This window comes from Mercenaria mercenaria, chromosome 10, assembly GCF_021730395.1.
Source record: "Mercenaria mercenaria strain notata chromosome 10, MADL_Memer_1, whole genome shotgun sequence".
Taxonomy (NCBI): Eukaryota; Metazoa; Mollusca; class Bivalvia; order Venerida; family Veneridae; genus Mercenaria; species Mercenaria mercenaria.
Window position 1 is genome coordinate 62,773,766 of NC_069370.1, and position 23,997 is coordinate 62,797,762.

The 23,997-nt window shown below is 35.6% G+C and overlaps 1 protein-coding gene across 1 annotated transcript in view; it reads left to right on the top strand.

The window, feature by feature from the left end:
- The first annotated feature begins 3,976 nt into the window (after positions 1 to 3,976).
- Positions 3,977 to 23,997, top strand: part of LOC123560682 (fibrocystin-L-like) — a 67,514-nt gene continuing 47,493 nt past the window's right edge. The window contains exons 1-8 of the mRNA XM_053516952.1: positions 3,977 to 3,980; positions 5,540 to 5,712; positions 7,315 to 7,456; positions 9,909 to 10,072; positions 14,760 to 14,885; positions 17,462 to 17,576; positions 19,993 to 20,253; positions 22,560 to 22,696. Of these exons, the coding sequence (XP_053372927.1) occupies positions 3,977 to 3,980; positions 5,540 to 5,712; positions 7,315 to 7,456; positions 9,909 to 10,072; positions 14,760 to 14,885; positions 17,462 to 17,576; positions 19,993 to 20,253; positions 22,560 to 22,696 (1,122 nt within the window). The remainder of the gene's footprint in view (positions 3,981 to 5,539; positions 5,713 to 7,314; positions 7,457 to 9,908; positions 10,073 to 14,759; positions 14,886 to 17,461; positions 17,577 to 19,992; positions 20,254 to 22,559; positions 22,697 to 23,997) is intronic.

Below are 23,997 nucleotides of genomic sequence, written 5' to 3' on the forward strand. Positions count from 1 at the left end.
ACACCCGGCTGCAGTTTTAAGTAGCGTCTTTGCTGGTAATGGTATCAATGGATAATGAATATACACTTCATCTTTCAGTGACTTTGGATTAAGATTCAGTTTTTGTGGAAAGTTTGTACAGCTTTTGTTAAACCAAGATAATTCAAACTATTTATTTGTAAATTTGTTTTACGTTCAAATTCTTCCTTTGTTAATAATTTATTATTTTTATACAAGTCATTGATATACCTTATGCCCTTTTCATACCATGATCTAAAATACAGGCTCTTGTTTCCAATCAAAATATTATGGTTGTAAAAGAGCGGGCATTTTAAAAAGGCCTGCATGTCATCAACAGGGACAGTTTCAATAAAAACTGAAAATGATTTTAGAACATTTTTCCAAAACATGTTGGTGGTTTTTTTAATCATTTTATCAGCATAATGTTTACCACAATTTATAAGTTTGTGTAAGTCAAACATATGATTGGTCATAGATATCCATTTTCCTTCAGTTCTTATTGCTCTCCTAATCCAAGTTATCTTTAAACTTTTAATGAAACACTCAACATTTGTCATCCTAAGTCCTCCCTCAACGTAATCTTTAGTTATAACAGATTTTTTAACTTTTGCTGGTCCATTCCATAAGAAGTCATACAAAATATTATTTAGTTCTTTCAGTATTTTATCACCTGGATCTGGAAGGGAAAGGAATAAATGATTGAACGATGGCAATAAGAGACTTTTTATAACTGTAATTCTTCCAACTGGAGTTAGATTTCTTCTCTTCCAAAAATTAACTGCAGTTTTTAAGTTCTTTAATTTATCAGTATAATTAAGTGCAATCATTTTTTCTAATTCCACATGAAATTTTATTCCCAACAGTTGAAAACTACTTTTTCCCCAATCTAGCTTGAATTTGGTTTTGATGGATGATGAGCTAAATTTTCTAGAACCAATTTAGATCACCTGAGTTTTTTCATAATTGATCTGAAGGCCAGATACACTTGCAAAAAAGTCTAACACTGACAATGCTTCATTTAGTGATTCATTAGAGCCATCTAATATAAGTGATGTATCATCCGCAAAAAGTGACAGTAAATGTTCCACTCCATTGACTCTTAGACCTCTAATGTTTTTATTATTTTTCATAAGCTGTATGAGAATCTCAGTACACAAAATAAAAAGATAAGGCGACAAGGGATCTCCTTGTCGGCAGCCGCGGCCAATACTGAAGAATTCTGTCAAAAAAACCACACTGGCATATACAAGATTGTATATCTGTATAAAATAATTTCACCCATTCGACAAGACTTTCAGAAATTGGAAAAAGTGAAGAGTTTTTTCTATGAAGGACCAAGAAACAGAGTCAAAAGCTTTTTCAAAATCAATCAGTAATAATAGGCCTGGGATGTGATTTTCTTCAGCATAGTGCATAATATCATAGATAAGTCTTGTGTTTTCCCCTATATATCTATCTTTTACAAATCCTGTTTGTTCACTGCTGACTAATTTATTTAAAACTGTTTTTATTCTGCCTGCTATAGTGCCAGAAGCAATTTTGTATACAGTGTTTAAAAGGGTGATAGGTCGCCAATTTTTTAGAAAATGTCTTGATTTGTCTGCTTTCGGAATACAAGTTATTATGCCTTGTCTCTGAGTAACCGATAACTGACCTATTTCAAATGAATAGTTCAAAGAGCGAACTACAAAATGACCAAGATATTTCCAAAACATTTTAAAGAAGTTTGCAGAAAAACCATCACTTTCAGGGGATTTATCATTTTTCATATTTAAGAGTATTTTACTTACCTCTTGGTAGGTTATTTTACCCTCTATATTAATATTATCATCTGGAGTTAACTTATTAACTGGCACATTTTCAAAAATCTGTTCAAGGCTGACATTCAAAAGTTTATCGTCACGATTAGAGTATAACGTTTTATAAAAGTTTTCTATTTCACTCAAGATTTCACTTTGAGAATTAATTATCGTACCATCTTCTTTTTCAATCTTTGAAATTATCTTGCTTACATAATTTTGCTTTTCCAAATTGCAGAAAAAACTGGATGGTTTTTCACCTTCATCTACCCATTTGGCTTTTGACCTCACTATATGTCCTTTTAACTTAGTCTCTCTGATAATTTTCAACTCAGTTTTCAAATTTTCAAGTTCTTCTATATTATGTTCACTTAAATTTTCTTCCAGTTTGTTTATTTTTGAGTTTAATTCAGTTTCTAACTTATCAGACATTCGTTTTTTGTAGGCACCAAATGAGATTGCAACTCCTCTGAGTTCCATTAGCAAAGTTTCTAAAAATAACTGATCATTTATTACAAATTGAATTTCATCAAGGGGAATCTCATCTAAATTTGCTAAATTGTAGACAGGCAAGCAATATTGTTGTTTAACTTCATTTATTTTTCTTTTAATACAATCAATGTATTCTGTATCTTGTAAATGTAAATTGTTGTGTTTCCATAGACCCTTTCCATGTTCTGTTGTAGTAAACTTAATACTCATAGTTATAGTAGAATGGTCTGATTTGTAGCTGGATTCAATATTACTTTTTCCAATACTTGGTAACAAGTCTTCCGTAACAAGGAAGAAATCTAAGCGTGCTTGTTGTAATGGGTTTGAACGATGCCGTGTATATCTTTGTCTGGTTGGATAAAATTCTCTGAATGGGTCAAAAAGTTGCCGATATTCAACGAATTCTAATAACTTCAATCTAGCTTTGCTATTGTTAACATGTTTATAGTTATAATAATCCACAGACGGATTCAAAACCATATTGTAATCTCCGCAAATTATGTACGATTCGTTACCTATTTTATCAATTAAACTGAAAATATTTTTAAAAAAAGACGGCTCATCTTGATTTGGGCCATATAAATTGACAAGTGAAATTCTTTTTGAATCAACTGTTACATCCATAGCTAGGAAATTGCCAGTATCATCTCTATGTATATTATGTACTGTATGTTCAAATTCTTTATTAAATAAAATGGCTACCCCTCTCGAATTTGAGGTTGCAAAACTGAAGTAACCTTTATTATTCCACTGGGAGTAAATAAATTTTTCTTGATGTTTTGTGAAATGTGTGTCTTGAAGACAATATATATGATACTGTTTGTCTTTCAAGTATTTAAAAACATCAGTTCTCTTGTCATTTCCATTCAGGCCGCGGCAATTCAAAGACAAAATTTTTAATTCACCCATTATCTAAGTACTGTCCGAAGCATTTGTCATATTTCAAACCTAACTTGAATCTGATAATTTTCATGCTGCTCTTTCTTCTTAAATAACATATGTAAGTAAAGAAAAAAACTTGTGATATAAGAACTACAAATCTGTGCATTACAGAAATATGTGTATAAATGAAACCTCTTCAGATACAAATTTATAGCATAAATTACTAAGCTAATCAGTTCTTTGCTAAGAGAAATAACATATTTTGATCTTGCAGTCGGAATCTTCTATCTTACTTAGACTAATTTACTTCTGTCCAGGTATAGTACTCAAATTATTAATGTGAAATTCAAATATTGAGAGAAACTAGATTACTGAATTCTATAAACTGAATTGATGGATAGATTGATTTTCAGACTACTCCTACTTAATAACAATAAATGGATTTTCATGCCTTAACATTCTGTACACTTTACAATATATGTATGAAACAACTTAAACAATTTTACATGTTTGCTGAACATAGCATCCCCCAATACACAAGCAATATAATTTGCGTGCAATACACCATACTTCTTGGAATTATGGGGTGTCAAGCTAACAGTATAGAAGGCAAAACTATTGATATGGATCATTTTAAGGATATAGCATTATTGATTATTTAATTGTAAAACATTTCCAGTCTATCTGGGTAATAAGCCATGCAGAACACCAAGGAAAACAAACATCTGCACATACCAAATAGGAAAGAATAACTAAAGTTAAACATACAGTCATCTGCAAAACCCAAATGTTAGTGTATGCATATGGGTAACATTATTTTATCAGCGTTTTTATTTTTAACTCAGCCGTGTGTCCTGTCGCCCTAAATTATGGTTTGTATTTGAGGGCCACAATGCTAGAATTTAAGCCAAATGCGCAATAACTAAAGAATGCTTGGTTTCACAAAAGTCAGTTTTCATAGGATGATTGTCTGTGGACAGTAGATGGCCTTTACTGCTTTTGAGATAAGTTGCAGGGAGTCATCATCACAGTGATCTCAAAACTGAAAGTGGCCTCCGAAAAAACAAGTAAGGTAGTTTTTGAACTTCATCGGATGAGTACGGAACTGAATATGGGACAGTCCGTAATGGGGACATATGTGATTTATAAACAGGTAACTCTTATTATTATGTTTATTATTATTATTGTTATTACAGTCAAATCTCGATATCTCGACTTCTTCGGGACCATGGAAAAAAGTCGACATATCGTAAAATCGAGATAACTGAAGTAAGGTTAACGTAGGTTGGTAGGTGGGGTAATGAAGTTTTGTTTTGATAAAAACACGTTTTTTAGAAAAAAAACTGTATATTTGTACAATCACATTTCCTTCTCTAGAACTCTCGGTGTTCAGGCCAACTCGTCATACCAAAGACGTAAAATATGGTGCTTGGCGCTCAGCATTAAGAGGATAGTGCTAGGACTGGTCAGCCTGGTGTCAGTATAATGTGACTGGGTGGGGTATCATGACAAGTGTTTACGGCGTGATATTCCAGTGAGGCAGCAATATAAAATTGGGCATTGTGCTCACTGCTACAAGTAGACACCGTTGTTTATATAACTGAAAAATTGTTGAAAAAGACGTTAAACCCGTGCACTCACATACAGAGAACTCCTCGCGGCTTGGTTGTCGAGCCCTTCTTTGAATTGCTCGACGGGGGCTTGGGCAAGTTCTTGACTCCTGCCCTCTAACATGACTCAGCAGTTTGACAATACTGAGAGATATATCTAATCTGTTTTTGTGATTATTCGTGAAGAATATCTGATGTGTCAGAACGATGTTAATCGGACAGAATCGTATTTCTTGGTGTTTATAAATGCGATTAGATTCGCTCAATTTTGACACAATTCAATACAAATTACTCATTTCATGTGTTACACAGCTTACAAATAATTAATGACACATGAGCCCCAGTTAATTAGTTTCGGGTCATAATCAGGATCATTGAGTGAATAACCGCACATGTTGATTTTGGCACCTCCGACAGCAGACAACAAATGAGCAAATACAAGTGCGTACTGTATTTCGTTCCTCGTTTAGCAGACAGATGATGTCAACTCGAGATAATCGATGTCAAAATAGAGTAAATTTTAAAGTTGGGGATTGAAAATTTAGTCGAGATAACGAAAAAATCGAAATAAAAAATCTAGATATCCATAGTTAATTTATTTAAACTAAGAAGGACAAAAATTACTAGGGACTAGGAAACTTGACATATTGAAATATCAAACTAACCGAAGTCGAGATATCACAATTTGACTGTATTATTATTATTATTATCATCATATCATACACATTTAAGTAGAAACATATTATTATATTTCAGAGACTGACACGGATTTTAAAAACCTTAGAATTCCTATTGCGTATCCAAACAAAGATTATCCGACGACAATGGATCGGGTGGAGGTTGAATACGCAGACGATATGTATAAAGTAACGCTGGTACCATTTGATTGCGGATACGACTACAAGTTATTAACAATTGCTGGGAGTACAGTTAGTAGACTTTCAGAAACTGTGTTTTAGGGATAACGCACGTTTTTCATGTTTTAACATCAACAGAATTTTGAATGATATGTTCCCTGAGTCTTTTAGTCATGTATCCTGAGGAATTCTGCTGATTCTGTTGATGGAACACCAGAGGGGACTATATGAATGGCCCTCCTTCCGTCTGCCATCCGCAAATCTAGATCCTGCAGTTACTTAAAAAGTAATTCTAACACTTGGTATGTAAATAGAAAACAATATGTAAATTATGCACGCATATGACTTATGCTTGTTGGTCAAAGGTCAAGGTCACTATTGAAGGTCAAGATAAATTGTCTGCATTGATGGATTATCTTAGTGCTACATGTAAATGTTCCCTATGATGAAACAATGTGTCAACACATGATCTGTGCTTCTGGTTAAAGGTCAAGGTCACATTTTAAGGTCAAGTAAAAAATTATCTCTGCTTCATATCTTTTAATTGCATTGAAGGCTTGTTTATTACTACACAGAAATGTTCCTCATGATTAGACTGTGTCGCGCACATGACCCATGGTTGTAGGCCAAAGGTCAAGGTCACTATTGAATGTCAAGTAAAATTGTTTCCACTCCATAACTTTTATGTGTATTGATCATGCGTTTGTATTGTATAAAAAAAGTTCCCCAAGATGCAACAATGTGTCTGGTACATGATCTATGCTTGTAGGTCAAGTTAAGTGAAATTAGTTTTCGTCTCTTGGCTCTAAAATGCCTTGAAGCATTTTAGTCCTAACAGTGTTGCCAACGATCACAAGGGGTGAACACTTTAACAAAGTTTTTCACAGAAAGGGGACTTTTGTATTGTCACTGCAACACTCCGGTCACTTGTTTACATAGTAGTTATATCATTTTTCAAAATATTGAAGTGCTTTAGAAAGATGCAGTTATTTACATGTTTTGTTATGTTTCAACTTTACCTCTCCCAAACGCCGAGAAGACTTTATGCATTAACATTTCCCTTATGTTGAAAACGGAATAAACTTGTTTGTCATTAGATTCATTACATAATTATGGAATGACTTTCCAGTCAATTTATTTTTGCCTTGGTCTGTATTATCTAGGACTGCTGAGTGGAAAAATAAGTGTTTTATTACTTGACATAGGAAAAAATTTTTCATTTTTCCATGCTTTTGATTTTAGCTCATAAAAATTTTGTGTTGGACTAAAAACCAGTTATTAGCAGCAATTTAGATAAAGAGTCATGCATTAATTCCAAATAATAACTATAAGTTTAAAGCAGACAGCCCGTATGGACCCTCGGCAATTTCCATATTATAGGCAGTTGCGCTTTCTGAACGCACACGTGACTCAATAAAAATCGGAGAATGCTGAAGATGCATAAATTATAGAGAGTACGTACTTTGGGAGTGTACATTATGAGTATATTAAGAAATACTATTATATTTACAAATTAGCAATAGTAATATTGTACAATTTCAAAACAAAAACAAGCAAAATTCAGTAGAATGCTTGAAGGTATGTGTAACTCTCCTGTGAAGTATAAAAAGATCACCTGTAAGTTGAGGCTGCGTATTAATTTTTAAAAGAACAAATTTTAATATATTGTAACAGATAACTGGGACAGATTCTGCCGATTCTGACACCGTCACATCAACCCTTGGTGGCGGGAAAATGGTGACAACAAGGATAACGTCTGGTCAAAAACCTCTCAAAGGAAAGCTCAAATTCACCTACAATGGAATGGAAAGCAATGGTATTATTGGAAATAAATCATATGTGTTAGCGGGGGGCTTCGTTTCGTAATTTTCGTTGTTGTGACACTCTGAGAAATTTACTTCCCGCAAGTAGGGAAATGTTTACTTCTTTTGTCATTAAAATTCAAGTTTTACAAATATCTGTCTCCTGTAAATTAGCTTTTTAGCTCACCTAAGCAATGATCAGGTAAGTTATTGTGATCGCTCGATGTCGGGCGTCCGGCGCTGTCTGTCTGTCTGTCATTTGTCAACATTTAGCTTGTGTATGCGATAAAGGCTGTATTTTTCAACTGATCTTCATAAATCTTGTTCAGAATGATTGCGTCAATGAAAACTAGACCAAGTTCGAATATAGGTCATCTGGGATTAAAAAATTAGGTCACTAGGTCAATTTGGTTACTACGTCAAATCAAAGAAAAATCTTGTGTATGTGATAGAGGCTGTATTTTTCAATTAATCTTCATGAAATTTGGTCAGAATTATTGTCTTGATAAAATTTAGGTCGAGGTCGAATATTGGTCATATTGGGTCAAAACTATGTCACTAGGTCAAATTATGGCAAAACCTTGTGTATGCGACAGAGACTGTATTTCCAATTGATATTCTTGAATTTGGTCAGAATGATTGCCTTAATGAAATCTACGTCGAGTTTGAATATGGGTCATCTGTGGTCAAAAAATAGGTCACTAGGTCAAATCAAAGAAAAACCTTGTGTATGCGATAGAGGCTGTACTTTTCAATTGATCTTCATGAAATTTGGTCTGAACGATTGCCTTGATGAAATCTAGGTTGCATTTGAATGGGTCATCTAGGGTCAAAAAGTAGGTCACTAGGTCAAATCAAAGTAAAATCTTGTGTAATGCGATAGAGGCTGTATTTTTCACTTGATCATCATTAAATTTAGTCAGAATGATTGCCTTGATGAAATCTAGGTCAAGTTTGAATATGGGTCATCTGGGGTCAAAAGCTAGGTCACTGGGTCATGAATATCAAAGAAAATACTTGTTTTAACTCAAGAGACCACATTTTTGGTCCAATCCTAATAGAAATCGGCAAGAATATTTGTTTCCATGAAATCACTAGGTAAAACATGATAGCCTTGTGGTAGAGCATCCGCTTCGAGTGCGGGAGGTCAAGGGTTCGATCCCCGACCGCGTCATACCAAAGACGTGTAAAATGGTATCAGTAGCATCCCTTGCTTGGCGCTCAGCATTAAAAGGGAAATTGGCCTCTTCTCTCATACCCTCGTGGCGATGGATTCCATCAGGAATGAGATGTCGAGTGTGATTAATATAGGTTGTAGAACTTCCTTCACAATTGACCTAAAATAAATTATGTATAAACTATAAACTAAACATGTTTACACTGTTATGGTGTGCTTCTCAGGTGAGTGATCTAGGGCCATCTTAGCCCTCTTGTTTGTTGAAACCACGTATTTTCTACCAAAGAATTAAATGACATTGTCAGTGATCAAATGTGAAAACGAGTTTGAATAAGAGAATGGTACGTTATCCCCATAAAGAGATAACTGTGTTTACAATCTAGCTGCAACAAATATATATTACAGTGTATTTCAACAGCTTATTATAGCTCTTTTAATTTTTGGTAATTTTCAATATTTGACATATGCTTGAATGTTTTAAGTTTGAAGTTTTTACCCATTATTTTCTTACCTCTCTCTTATGCCTTGAATTCAAATCTTTATGTTTAAGTATTGAAGAAATGTTTCTAATCATGAAATTATGCATATTTTTAAAGGTCTTTCCTCAGTGTCTTGGACTCATGTCTGTATTTCTTTTTACATTTTGTGATGCATTTTTTCGCAAGGACAACAGACACAGATTATTTTATATTAATTAAGCAAAAATTGTATTCTTTGGTTCCTGAATGTTTTTCTTTCAGTAGCAAAAAGGAGAAATTAAAAATCAAGAATGGTCGTCATGTACATTTAAATCATTTAATTAGGTTTTGTTTCCATCAAACAGTAACAAACAATATAACACAGAGCCCTGGGGTGGCAGTGGGCTGAGGAAAACTTTTAAGTTGTTCAGCAATCAAAGCATAAAACATCAGAAATACAATGTATATCCAGGGACAGCAATACTTGCTTGAACCACTGATGCTTCTGATGCTGTGTAGCAATATCCAGAGCAAAAACAACGCTACTGAAATTAACATTTGAGCCACACCATGAGAAAACCAACACAGTGCATTTGTGACCAGAATGGATCCAAACCAGTCTGCGCAGTCTGGTCAGGATCCATGCTGTTCAATAACGATTTCTGTAATTGCAATAGGCTTTGAAAGCAAACAGCATGGATCCTGACCAGACGACGCGGATGCGCATGCTGGTCTGAATCCATGCTGGTCGCAAATGCACTATGTTGGTTTTCCCATGGTGTGGCTCATTTGGATATATTCTAATTATGTACTTGTTTATGTTTTTGCCAGATATTGAAGTATTCAATTCAACCGCTGGTAAACTTGAGAAAGAATTAGAACTTTTCCAAGACATTGGATCTTTGACAGTAACACAGACAAAAGAATCTACATGTGCCAATCAGCAATATAATGTTCAGTTTGATAGTTCTCCGGGTAACAGACCAGAATTACAGGTAAGTATTCTAAAATCATAAAAAAAAATCAAAGACAGATATTGAGAAAAAGTTTATTTCTAGATTGATTTCTTACCATATGATTTTCGTATCTAAATACAAATTCTATCATGTTATACAATTGTTTATAGGAAACAATGTATAACTGATCGGGAGCTTGACAAAAGCGTTGAAATCGTTGTAAGGATAGTTTAAATATTGTGGTATCAAATTGTCTCTAGTTAAAAGTATCAAAGACCCAAATTTCATTTTTGCACGTCCATGCAGACTGATCATGGTCTGGACTGTTCGCTATTCAGTCATTAAATTTTCTCTTAAATGATAAAACTGCAATAACTGCAAGGTCATTACTGTCAAGGTTGCAGGAAAAGGACATACTTTCTGTAGTTATTTCTTTTTAGCTAACCTGAGGACAAAATACTCGGGGTGAGATATTGTGATCACTCAACGCCTGGCATCCGTCTGTCGTCTGTCCGTCTACACTTCACTTTAAACAACATTTCCTCATTATCATTATTCATATTTATCATAGACTTTGAATAATCATACATTTATGCATATCTTCAGTTGTTTGTATTCAAATGTCATTGAAAATACCATTTTAGTAAGTGACATGACCCATTGTGAATTCTTGTCAAGAATGATCATTACTTTTTGTGATGAAGGTCAGGGCTTAAGTTAGGCTAAGATTTTTGGGAGGTCACTTCTCTCTCAGCTAAGATTAAGGAGAAGTGGAGAGATTTTACGGAGAAGTGACAAGATTTTAAGGAAAACGTAGAAAGATTTTAGCGCCATGACATGCAAGTTGAAAAAGGAACTAAATATGCTTAATATAATGTTACTACTTTTCTTATTTCCTGTCTTTGTCTGTTAATAACACATTCACTGAAAATGTCAGTGATTCTATTTTCTTATCCTTGTAAACCTTGTGAATCTAATCATTCTAATGTGATTAAACTGCAAATTAATTTTTTTCACTCTTGCAACATGTGCAATGATTGCCCAAACAAAGAAAACCCTTTAAATATGAATACAATCAAAAAGGTTAATTCCATATCAGCAAAAAGTAAATCAAGCTTCCAGGGCACTCAAAGGTGTGTGTTATGCTGGTCCTGTCAATAGCAGTGACATCACTATGACATCACATGGAATACATGCACGTCTTCTTTGATCTGCCGGTGTCTTCTTTGATTTGCTGGTGTCGGCACACATTTAAAGAAACAATTGTCAAACAGGTTAAACCCAGTTTCTGATGGCAGGTGTCAAACATTTGCCTAAATTTAAGTTAGGTTATTTTAGTCACAGAAAGTGTTAGTGATAATATTATATTTCTAAGTCTGGGTTTTGAAAAATACGAGTAAAATTAAGTGGATTTAAGGAAATAACTGAGCCAGTCAAGGTAAGATACTTTCTAAAGGTCAAAAAAGAATGTGTAAGCTAATGTAATTAAATGCACCTGGCCAATCTTGATGAAACTTCACAAGGAATTGCTTTTGACGGTCTTCTTTAAAAACTATTCAAAGAATTGAATTCCATAAGGACTCTTGTTGCCATGGCAACCGAAAGGAAAAACTTTAAAAATCTACTATCTACATAGTATCAACTATTGCCCCGCCATAGGGGTCATATTGTTTGTATAGACTTATATAGGGAAACACTTTGAAAATCTTCTTGTTCAAAACCACAGTGCCTAGAGCTTTGCTTTTTGATATATATAGAGGATAGTTGTTTGTTTTAGTGTAAGATCGAAATATATTTCACCGAGTGAACACTATAATGCAATATTTTCACGAGTGAAAATGTAAATTATGGTGTTCACGAGTGAACTATATTTCGATCTTATACTGAAACAAACACATTTTCTGTTTATTTTATGTTTCTTTTTTAAATGGTTTTAACAAAATTATATCCAGTTTGTCCGCGCAATGTCACGTGCATTGCATCATGACGTCATTATGTCGTGACGTCAGGATATCTGTGAAGAAAAATTTTAAATAGTTCTGTTAGAGAATCTACATTTCCTGATTTCTTTTATATTTTATTATGATAGAATGTATATATTAATGATCTTGTTAGTATTTCTATACATCTATATATCTTTACTGAAGTATATTTTGCAAGGAATTACCTATTATCTATATAATTCATATTCTTTCGCATTCAAGCGTAGCTCCGTACCGGTGAAAAATAAAAATGATAGATCTCTCTATTTTCACTGTTTGAAACAGTCAAAATATCAATTTTATTTCACTGATAAATTTCAGTATTCCACTGAAGAGCATAAAATAAAGTATAATCTAGTGAACCTGGTATGTAGTGTCGTGTAGTAGTTCTTTACCAAGACTGTTGGTGTTTAAACTGGCCCCCGCCCCAGGGGGCACAAGGTTTTAATAGACTTGTTTAGAGAAAATATTCTTGTCTTAAACCATAAGGCATAGAGTTAAGATATCTAGTATGTGACATGCACTAGGGGTTTCCTACCAAGATTGTTCAAATCATGACACTGTGATCAATATATATGCCACACCCAGGGAGTTCCTTGTTTTACTAATATAGGAAAATCAAGGTAATCCGCATTTGCCAGTGACCGTCGCGGCCCGGTAATACCATGGTATCCAAAGTAATTATGTCTTCCCCGCCCCCCCTCTGGGGGAGACATATTGTTTTTGCCCTGTCCGTCCGTCCGTCCGTACGTCACACTTAATTGCCGATCAATAACTGGAGAACCATTTGATCTAGAACCTTCAAACTTCATAGGGTTGTAGGGCTGCTGGAGTAGGCGACCCCTGTTATTTTTGGGGTCACTCTGTCAAAGGTCAAGGTCACAGGGGCTGAACATTGAAAACCATTTCCGGTCAATAACTTGAGTACCACTTGACCCAGATTGTTGAAACTTCATAGGATGATTGGTCATGTAGAGTAGATGACCTATTGATTTTGGGATCACTCCGTTAATGGTCAAGGTCACAGGGGCCTGAACATTGAAAACCATTTCCGATCAATAACTAGAGAACCACTTGACCCAGAATGTTGAAACTTCATAGGATTATTGGTCATATAGAGTAGATGACCCCTATTGTTTTTGGGATCACTCCGACAAAGGTCAAGGTCACAGGGGCCTGAACATTGAAAACCGTTTCCGATCAATAACTTGAGAACCTCTCAAGCTAGAAGGTTGAAACTTCATAGGATGATGGAACATGCAGAGTAGATGACCCCTATCGATTTTGGGGTTACTCTGTTAAAGGTCAAGGTCACAGGAGCCTGGACATGGAAAACAATTTCCGATCAATAACTTGAGAACCACTTGACCCAGAATATTGAAATTTCATAGGATGATGGAACATGCAGTATATATGACCCCTATCGATTTTTGGGTCAGTCTATTAAAGGTCAAGGTCACAGGGGCCTGGTCATGTAAAATCATTTCCTGAAAATAACTCAAGAACCACTTGACCTAGAATGTTGAAACTTTATAGGATGATTGGACATGCAGAGTAGATGACCCCTATTTATTTTGGGGTCACTTGATCAAAGGTCAAGGTCACAGGAGCCTGAACAGTGACTTGAGAACCACTAGGCCAAGAGTGTTGAAACTCAGCGGGATGACTTGACATGCCAAGTAGATGATCCCTATTGCAGCCAACCATCAGTGTCTCTTTGACTTTCGCTCCTGATCCCTATTGACTTCTTTCCTATAGGACTTTGCATTTGGGGAGACATGCGCTTTTTTACAAAAGCAATTTCTAGTTCATATTTGCTTGTAACCATCACAGCCTGGTAATATATTCAATGTAATCCATGTTGACTTGTAACCATTGCAGCCCAATAATATATACAAGGTAATCTGTATTTACTTGTGACCATCGTGACTCAACAAATTTTCCAAGGTAATTCTTATTTGCCTGTGCTGGTCACGGCCCGGTAATTATATATCCAAGGTGATTCGTATATTTGCTTGTAACCATCTCGGCCTGGTAATACATCCAAGGTTATCCGTATTGATTTTGCTTGTGACAGTCATGGCTCGGTAATATATCCAAGGTAATATGTATTTGTTTGCGACGGTAGCGGCCTGATAATATATCCAAGGTAATCTGTATTTGCTTGCAACCGTCGCTTCACAGTAATATATCCAAGGTAATCCGTATTTGCTTGTGACGGTAGCAGCCCGATAATATATCCTCTATCTTTTACGGTGGTCTCAGACTTTGACAGGCCAATTAACCATCCATGTTGGCACGCAAACAGAAGTGGTTAAATTAGGGAAAATATCATTGAATTGGAGAAAATTGAAACTTGACATAATTTACAGAAACATATTTTCGGATCTAAGTGGAATGGCATTTTAGTAATTGTTAAACAGTATGTGTTATCTAAATACACATGAAAACCTAATAAAATAGCAACACAATTGTTGAACAGTAGGAACCCTAAATGAAGTTTACAGTCAATGTGGAAGGTTTTAGTTCAAAATTGGGAAATACTTACTTTTGCATGGGAATGATGTTTTTACCGGAAGCAGTTTTATTGTGGTGAATAAACCAGACCTTGGATCATTAAATGGTTCAAAAGAGAACATACAATATTCTGTCACTTTTAACAAAAATCACATAGCGTTCATTTTCAGTTTTCACACTTGACATTCTTTCCATACTTTTCTAATTCTTGACATCTTTATTTCCAGATAACCAGTCAACTGACTTGGCCAGAAGCCGGTGCTAAAGCTGAAATCATTACTCTAAGAGACGGGTTTCTTTCTTATGACCCGATTGGTGGTGATATTGCTTTATCATGTTTCAGTGAGCCACAGGTAATTGTTTAACAATTATTCTAAATTGCAAATAGAGTCTCCTTGTTAGAACATTGGATGCAGATCCCAAAGTTACTGTTTCACACCGAGTCTGAATCAGTGTTTCGATACGGTCTTAAGAGTATTATTATACCCCCACAAAACAAATTTTAGTGGTGGTGGGGGATGAGTATATAGGAGTGAGCTTGGCAGTCAGTCGGTCCGTTGATTTTCATGGCTTCCGGACAATAACTCATCGAAAGGTTTGACCGATTTAGATATTTTTGGTACACAGATGAAACATCAGAAAATAGAGGTCACATCGACTTTGAGATCAGTAGGTCAAAGTTAAGGTCACAACAGTTAAACGGTTTCTGGATGATAACTTGTGAATGCTTGGGTCTGAAATCATAATTTTTTGTACACAGGTGTAACATGATTAAATGCAGGGCAAGTTTAACTTTGAGGTTAGTAGGTCAAAGGTCAAGGTCACAATGACCTGTAACAGTTAGACAGTTTCCGTATGATTACTTCAGAACGCTTTGACCTAGGATCATGAAAATTGATAGAGAGGTTGGTCATGACCAGCAGATGACCCCTAATGATTTTGAGGATAGTAGGTCTAAAGTCAAGGTCACACGGAACATCTAAACAGTTTTTGGAAATATCTTGAGAAAGCTTGGGCCTAGAATCACGAAACTTAATAGGAAGGCTGCACATGACCAGCAGATGAGCCCTATTGATTTCGAGTTCAAAAGGTCAAAGGTCAGAGTGACCCTGAAAATTTAAACCTTTTACGGACAATATCTTTTGATTGCTTGGGTTGAGGATCACGAAACCTCATAGAGAGATTGATCATGACCAGCAAATGACCCCTATTGACTTTGAGATCAGTAGGTTAAAGGTCAAGCAAGTTTGGCTTCAACATTGGCTTAGCTCTGTGACAAGGCCGTATTGTCATGAAACTTGATAGGGAGGTTGTGACAACTCTAGTTGTTTTTACTTTGCACTTAGAGCCTCGGGTATATGCTTTGACAGTTTCTACATTGCACATACATTTTCGGGTGAATGCCTTGACACTGCATCTACATGGCACATCAGAGTTTCAGGTAAAGTATATGAGTATCTTTTAATAAATCACTGAGCCTCACATAAATAATGAAAATTAGATCTAGTTGGCATACATTTTTGACATGAATCTAAATTTTTACAGAGAACTCACAGGTGCCTGGTATATGAAGACTTCTTAGTAGTTTTGAGGAGACATACATGAAGATAAATATTACCGTTGATTGTTCTTTAGCTCACCTGAACATGAAACACTCGGCAAGAGTCTTAGTGTCTCATCAGCCTCTGTTCAAAATCAGCTTCTTCGTTAATTTTTTCCATTTTTTGGACAGACACAATCTTTTATATATTTGGCAGCAGTATACATAAGCCTTACAATCTTGATTAATTTTGATTAAGTATATCTGAAGTTTTAGAAATGTTAAACTCCAGCTCCTTAAAAGGTATGTGTTTCTTATTTAGTGTGGGTAACTGATGAATGGATTTTTAGTCGGGCCCACCACGACAGGTACAATATTAACCTCTCCAGCATCTGGTCTTAGTCAATACTGCTGGAAATAGTACCAATTTCAATAAATCACTGAATGGTTATCAACTGCGACCAAGAATCGAACCCAGATCACAGGACAGAGTACTTAGTCCAGCATGTTTACCAGTACGCTATTTATTCCATTCACCTCTTCAAAAATCATATTTAAACTGGAAGGGATATTGAAAATGTGTCAAATTATGTTGACAAGGCCATGACCAGCAGATGACCCCTATATATTTTGAGGTCAGTCGGTCAAAGGTCAAGGTCACAGTGACCAGTAACAATTAAACGGTTTCCGGATGATAACTGAAGAATACTTGGGCCTAGGATCATGAAACTTGATAGGAAGGTTGATCATGACCAGCAGATGACTCCTATTGATTTTTAGGAAAGTAGGTCAAAGTTCAAGGTCACAGCGACCCGAAACAGTTAAACGGTTCCCGGATGATAACTCAAGAATGCTTGCACCTTGGATCATGAAACTTGATAGGGAGTTGGTCATGACCAGCAGATGACCCTTTGATTTTGAGGTTGGTGGGTCCAAGGTCAAGGTCAAAATGACTTGGAACAGTTAAACCATTTCTGGACAATTACTTGAGAATACTTGGACCTAGGATCACTAAACTGCAGATGACCTCTATAGGTTTTGAGGTCGTTAGGTCAAAGGTCAAGGTCAAAGTGTTCTGGAACTGTTGAACCGTTTCAGGACGATTACTTAAGAATGCTTGGGCATAGGATCAGAAAACTTAATAGGGAGGTTGAACATACCTAGCAGATGACCCCTATTGGTTTTGAGGTCAGTAGGTCATAGGTCAAGGTCACATTGACCCAGTATAGTAGAACTTCTGTGTACAGTGACCAAATCATTTCTGTTCCTTGTGCAATTACTGAATGCATCAAGGGGGGCATTTTGCATTCTACGAGCTCTTGCTGATTAAGTAAATTAAAATACTGATTTGTGAAAACAACGTTTCATCTGACTAAAATTCAACCCTAGGTTCGTGTATATATCAATGGTATTCCAACAAAATGTGAGCTGACAGGTCATAATTGTACAGTCACCTGGTCGACGGATGCAACACCAACAGTTACCCAGCTTAGCATCACAGAAGGTATTTCTTAAATTTCATAAGCAAATAAAGATACCTGATAAATACCGGTACTCAGTTTTGAATTAACCAGGGGTATGCTCTGTAGGAAATGTTTCTTTCAGCAGTTTAACAGGCCTTAAATAGAGTAGACACCATATCTTGGCTAGAAATGGCCGTGATTGTCTCCTCTAACAGTACATTACTGAAATATCACTGAGTGATTGTCTCCTGTAGCAGTACATTACTGAAACTTTACTGAGTGATTGTCTCCTGTAGCAGTACATTACTGAAACTTTACTGAGTGATTGTCTGCTGTAGCAGTACATTACTGAAACTTTACTGAGTGATTGTCTCCTGTAGCAGTACATTACTGAAACTTTACTGAGTGATTGTCTCTTGTAGCAGTACATTACTGAAACTTTACTGAGTGATTGTCTCCTGTAGCAGTACGTTACTGAAACTTTACTGAGTGATTGTCTCCTGTAGCAGTACATTACTAAAAGTTTACAGAACACTTGCCCCCTCTAACAGTACATTACTGAAACTTCACAGAGTGATTGTCTCCTCTAGCAGTCCATTACTGAAACATCACAGAGTGATTGTCTCCTCTAGCAGTCCATTAATGAAATTTTCACCGTGATTGCCACTTCAACAGTACTTGAAATAAACTACTTTTAGTGATTATTTACTCCTACATTGCATCAATCAAACTTCAACAGCGATTTCTCTTCTAGCAGTACATTAATCAAACTGTTCCTAGTGATTGCTTCCTCTAGCAGTACATTATGCAAACTTCTCACAGTGATTTCTCTTCTAGCAATACATTAATCAAAATGTTCCTAGTGATTGCCTCCACTAGCAGTACATTATGCAAACTTCTTACAGTAATTGCCTCCTCTAGCAGTACATTATGCAAACTTCTCACAGTGATTGCCTCCACTAGCAGTACATTATGCAAACTTCTTACAGTAATTGCATCCTCTAGCAGTACATTATGCAAACTTCTAACAGTGATTGCCTCCACTAGCAGTACATTATGCAAAATTCTTACAGTAATTGCCTCCTCTAGCAGTACATTATGCAAACTTTTAAAAGCGATTGCCACTTCTAGCAGTACATTAATTGAATTTCACACAGTGATTGCAACCACTAGCAGTACATTTATCAAACTTTTTAAGTACATTTGTTGAACTTTGCACTGTGTCTGCAACCACTATAGCAGTAGATTAATCAAACTTCTCACAGCGATGGCCACCTCTAGAAGTACATTAATCAAACTTTCCAAAGTGAATTTCTCACAGTGATTGCCTCCTTTAGCAGTACATTAATAAAATTTCTCACAGTGATTGCCTTATGTAGCAGTACATTTAATAAATGTCTCACTGTGAGTATGTCCTTTAGCAGTACATTTATCAAATTTCTCACAGTGAACAGTTCTTCTAGCTGTACATTCATCAAACTTCTCAAATATAATGCTTCCTCTAGAAGTATATTCAACAAACTTCCCACAGTTATTGCCCCCTCTAGGAGTACATTTATTAAAATGCTTCTTCTAGCAGTACATTAATCAAACTTCCTGTTAGTCTTATTAATGAATTATATGCTGTTTTGTGCATTTATACAGGTGTAAAGAACACTTCTTGTATCCATGAATAGTGTTGCATCTTTTACAGTAGCTTTCCACAAAAATAAGCGGTTTTCATTTTGTGAGAACCAGAATATTAAATGAACATCAGATATCGAAATTTTTCAACATCTATACAGAACTGCCAGACAGACCCGCAATTCTCCTTCCAACAAAATACAATTCCTTACTTTAATTAAAGATAGCGCTAAAGCAAGTTAAAAATCATATACATGTGTGGCTTATATTGTCTGGTCCTTCGGGAGCATTGATTTTAACTCATTTAGATTTGAAGATTGAATATTGCTTAAGCCGGTGCTTGGGGGCGTGGGCATTGTTGCATTTTCCATTGCTGCTCATGAACAGACTCAATCAAACCGAGTCTGCAATTTTCACTGTTTGCCTTGTTCTCGGTGCTTCCGAGGGATCTACTTTTCAGATTTTATTCAGTCTTGATCTTATCCATCAGAAAAAATAGTTTTAGATATACATGTAATTTACTGTTGTTTTTGAAATTTTGATGTCCAATTTTGAAAGAAATTTTCGAACGACACCATTTTGTTAATGAAATGTCAATGAGATGAGATTGTGTGTGCAAGCTTGCTGACAGGGCCTTCCTTGATCTCATTATGCCAATATTTTTTTGTACAAGAATATAAGCTTTTGTCTTTCTAAACAAAATATATAGTGAATATAAATATTAATTTATGTGACTCTGGCTTCCTGGTAATCAGATCACGAGTTTGAAGGAGATGACCACTGTGTATCCTGAGATACGTTAACACATATAATAGTAAATATCTTTCTTTGTAGGAAATGAAGGCGATACATTGGAAATATCAGGAACTTTGTTCAGTACTACGAGTACTAATAATATAGTGACAATAGGTGGCGTTCCATGTGAAGTGACTTTTTCATCTGAAACAAAGATAAAATGCACTGTTGGAAGAGGGCAGCTAAATACTTATCCTGTAAAAGTAACGGTTGCTGGAAAAGGTATAGCCTCCGGGAATAAAAATTTCACGTATACAACTGACATGACTGACATCACGCCAGAATGGAGTACTCTTGGGGGTAAGACAGTAATATTTTCCTTAATGAGTTAGTTTGTGTCTGTTACTTTACGTCTTTTAAAAGTTTTATTTGGCAGAACTTATTAAAGAAATTAACAAATTTAAGAAATTCAATGAGCAGAACTGCATTGTATAGATTATATAGTAACTGAAACTGCCAACAGTTTGTGCTGATATATGAAAATATTGACCAAAATATAGAAGGAACATGATGTATATTGTAAAGTGTATGTGTTCTTCAATTTAAATGTGACTGACTCATCTTAATGTTTTATGGCAAGCTCTGTTGTAGCGTAAATTTCACAGAAATAAATTCGTCACACGAGGGAAGAATTCATGCGAATTGATTACACATTCGTTACAAATACGGCCAAAAATATCAGAGATGTGACTTATATCTTTTTTGCTTTGATAGGAACATAAATTTCACAAATTTGTGACATATTCACACAATTCTATGAGACATTCTTTACTGTTGGAATAGAATTTCCAATAATAATATCTGTCGGAATCATGAAACCCAAGTATCCAGCATCCTCTTAATTAAAAGATTTTAAAATAACTTGGTTTAAATGATCACAATGAGATAAGGTGCCACGAGCAAAACCACATAATTAAATGAACGGTCAAGGGCAAACTTAGAGGATAGAGGTAAAACAATGGGGACAATACAGCTTGCTTGTACAGTCTTTAACGTCCTCATCGATTGGCATATTTTGAAATCTATTGATACAAATGATCAAAATGAGGAAACTCTTCTTGTACAAAACCACACGGCCTAGGGCTTTGATATTTGGTATGTAGCATCATCTAGTGGTCCTCTACCAAGTTTTACATAGACTTATATAGGAAACAAAGTTTAAAAATCTTCTTGTCTGAAACCACAAAACTTAGACATTTGATATTTGGTTTGTAGCATTGTCTTATGGTCCTCGACAAAAAATGTTCAAATTGTACCCCTAGGGTGAAAAGTAGGCCTTACCCTGGGGGTCTCAAGTTTTATATAGACTTATATAGGATAAAACTTTAAAAATCTTCTTGTCTGAAACCATACGACCTAGGCTTTTGATATTTGGTTTGGTGCATTGTCTAATAGTCCTCTATCAAAATTGTTCAAATTATGCCCCTGAGGTTTAAAGAGGCCCCGCCCTTTGGTCACTTAGTTATTATGTGAGTTATATAGGAAACAAAACTTAAAACATCATCTGATCCTATTTCAAAGACTGTTTAATTATAATTACCTGATGACCCCAAGTAATATGTTGTCACTTGACTGTGACCTTGGCCTACTTTCTTGTTTTTTTAAGGTACAGCCTTGAAATTTTGATGACATACACAGTTTTGCACACCAATCGTAAAACTGAATTTCATTGACCATGAATGTGATCTACTGACTTTCTTAATATTTTATCATCAGTTTGACATTTGAAACATGTAGCTCATATTACTCAGGTGAGCAATCCAGGGTCAACATGACACTCTTGTTTAAATTTATATCCCTTTTTCGACTTTGCAGTTTTTTTTTTGTTAAGTTTTTGTATGTAAGCTGGTATCTCAGTATCCACTAATTGGAATGGATTGAAACTTTACACACTTCTTCACTGTCATGATATGACACGCAATGCATAGGTCCCATAACTCTGCCTTGCATTTTTAGCTCACCTGTCACATAGGGAAAAGGTGAGTTTTTGAGATCACCCTTCGTCCGTCGTCCGTCCGTGCGTGCGTCCGGGCAACTGAAATCTAACATTAAAGAGAACAAAAGAGAACAACAGCTTCAATCCGTTAACAATAGAATAAAGGGCCAGCCCCCCCCCCCCCCCCCACCTATTCAAACAAAAGAAAATAAAAGAAAAAGCCCATCTTTCATTTCGACCGGATGTACGTCTGCCCGTCAACAATTTCTTGTCTGCACAATAGTGGTTTCATTTATAGATTTATTTTAACCAAACTTGCACACAACTTGTATCGCCAAAACATCTTGGCTCCTGTTTTGAACTGGCCAGATCCCATTATGGGTTCCAGAGTTATGGCCCCTGAAAATGATAAAATTAGCTATTTTGACCTTGTCTGCACAATAGCAGCTTTATTTATGATTTGATACATGATACCAAACTTGCATACAACTTGTATCACCATAAGATCTCAGCTCCTTTCTTAAACTGGCCAGATTTCGTTATGGATTCCAGAATTATGGCACCTGAAAAGCCAGTATAAGAATTTGTATTGATTTATAGGCCGGCCAGTAGCACAGCTATTGGCTGTGATTATTATGTAATACTCTGTTCTATTTCTTTCTTATTTCAGGCTATGTAAATCTCACTGTCATCGGAAAGGGATTTTCAGATGATACTGTTGTGATGATTGGAACAGAAGAGTGTATTAAAACAGATATTAGAATACCCGTGGAAATAAACTGCCAAGTCCCGCCTTATACAGATCTTGTATGTTCCTTTACAATTGCTCTTATTCTACGTCTAGCATTAAAAACAGAAGTTCTATGAAAAGGAATTCATTTGTTGTTTAAACAATTCTTTTGCTTTTACATGTATATATTTGTGTTCCATAGCGAAACGTTCTTTCTATGAGTGTACTGGGAGGAGGGATACAATGTGTGCGGAGCGAATGTGCTCTGAGGGCGGATACAATGATGAATTGTGGGATGGGTGTCAGAGATACTGAGAAATAATAATTATGTCATTTTAGTTCGTATGCGAAGTGTATTTTTGTTGGTTGGTTGATAAAAATGGAATATGAAGGAAAGTTGGAACGTGACAGTGTGAGATGCGCGAGATAACATTCTGAGAGAAATGTTAAGAAAGATATTAAGGATGATGGGAATGGGACAGGTGTAGTGAAGGGCATGTAAGGGGGGAAAGTGCGGGAGATAGAAGTTTGAGAGAAGGGTAGGAGAGATAGTAAAAATATGAACTGCATGAGAAATGTAACAAAACAGGAGGAGGAGGGATTAGGCGTCGGTGGACGCGTTGGTTAAAGAGTTTAAACTTGGATGATGGCGTATATGTAGTCTTAAACAAAAGTTAGAAGTTAATGTAAGAAATGGATGGGGACATAAATTGGGCGACAGAGGGAAACCAAGAAACGATATAAGATATCACTAGGACACAATGTGAAAAATGTAATCGAGGCCACTGCCAGGAAGTGTCTCACCAAAGGGCAGTTAGACTTATACTAGAGGATTTTATAAGTACATTATATTTTTAACACTATTCCAAAACATACTCATTTCTTCAAGGTCAAGTTCTCTAGGGCCCAGTACTCACTACAGAGTGTAAAATGAGGGGGGAAGAAAATGCAGTTATTCGAGGTTACAAAACCTGACCTCAGTGATGTTTGAGGTCCCTGACATTAACCTAATAATAGTTAAAGTATGCATAGGTAATTATGTAGGTACAATGAATTGGCACACATTTATTGTTTTATTGAGTAGAGTATTCAAACAAAATATCTCAGATATCCTCATGTTAGTTTCGCTTTTACTGTCGAGAAATCATCTAAAAGGCCAAAATTATCCATTATATGTTAATGTATCGCTTTTGTGAAATAACAGTTTCAAAAAAAGAAAATACATTTGCATAGATATACATTAATTAATTTTCTTCTACTGGTACTGATGATAAACCAAGACAGAAAATGAGCTTTTTTACCTGTAACTTGTCTATTTCTGCAAATTGTTATTTATGATTTGTAAATAAAGCTTAACATTTGCTGAAAAATTCACATA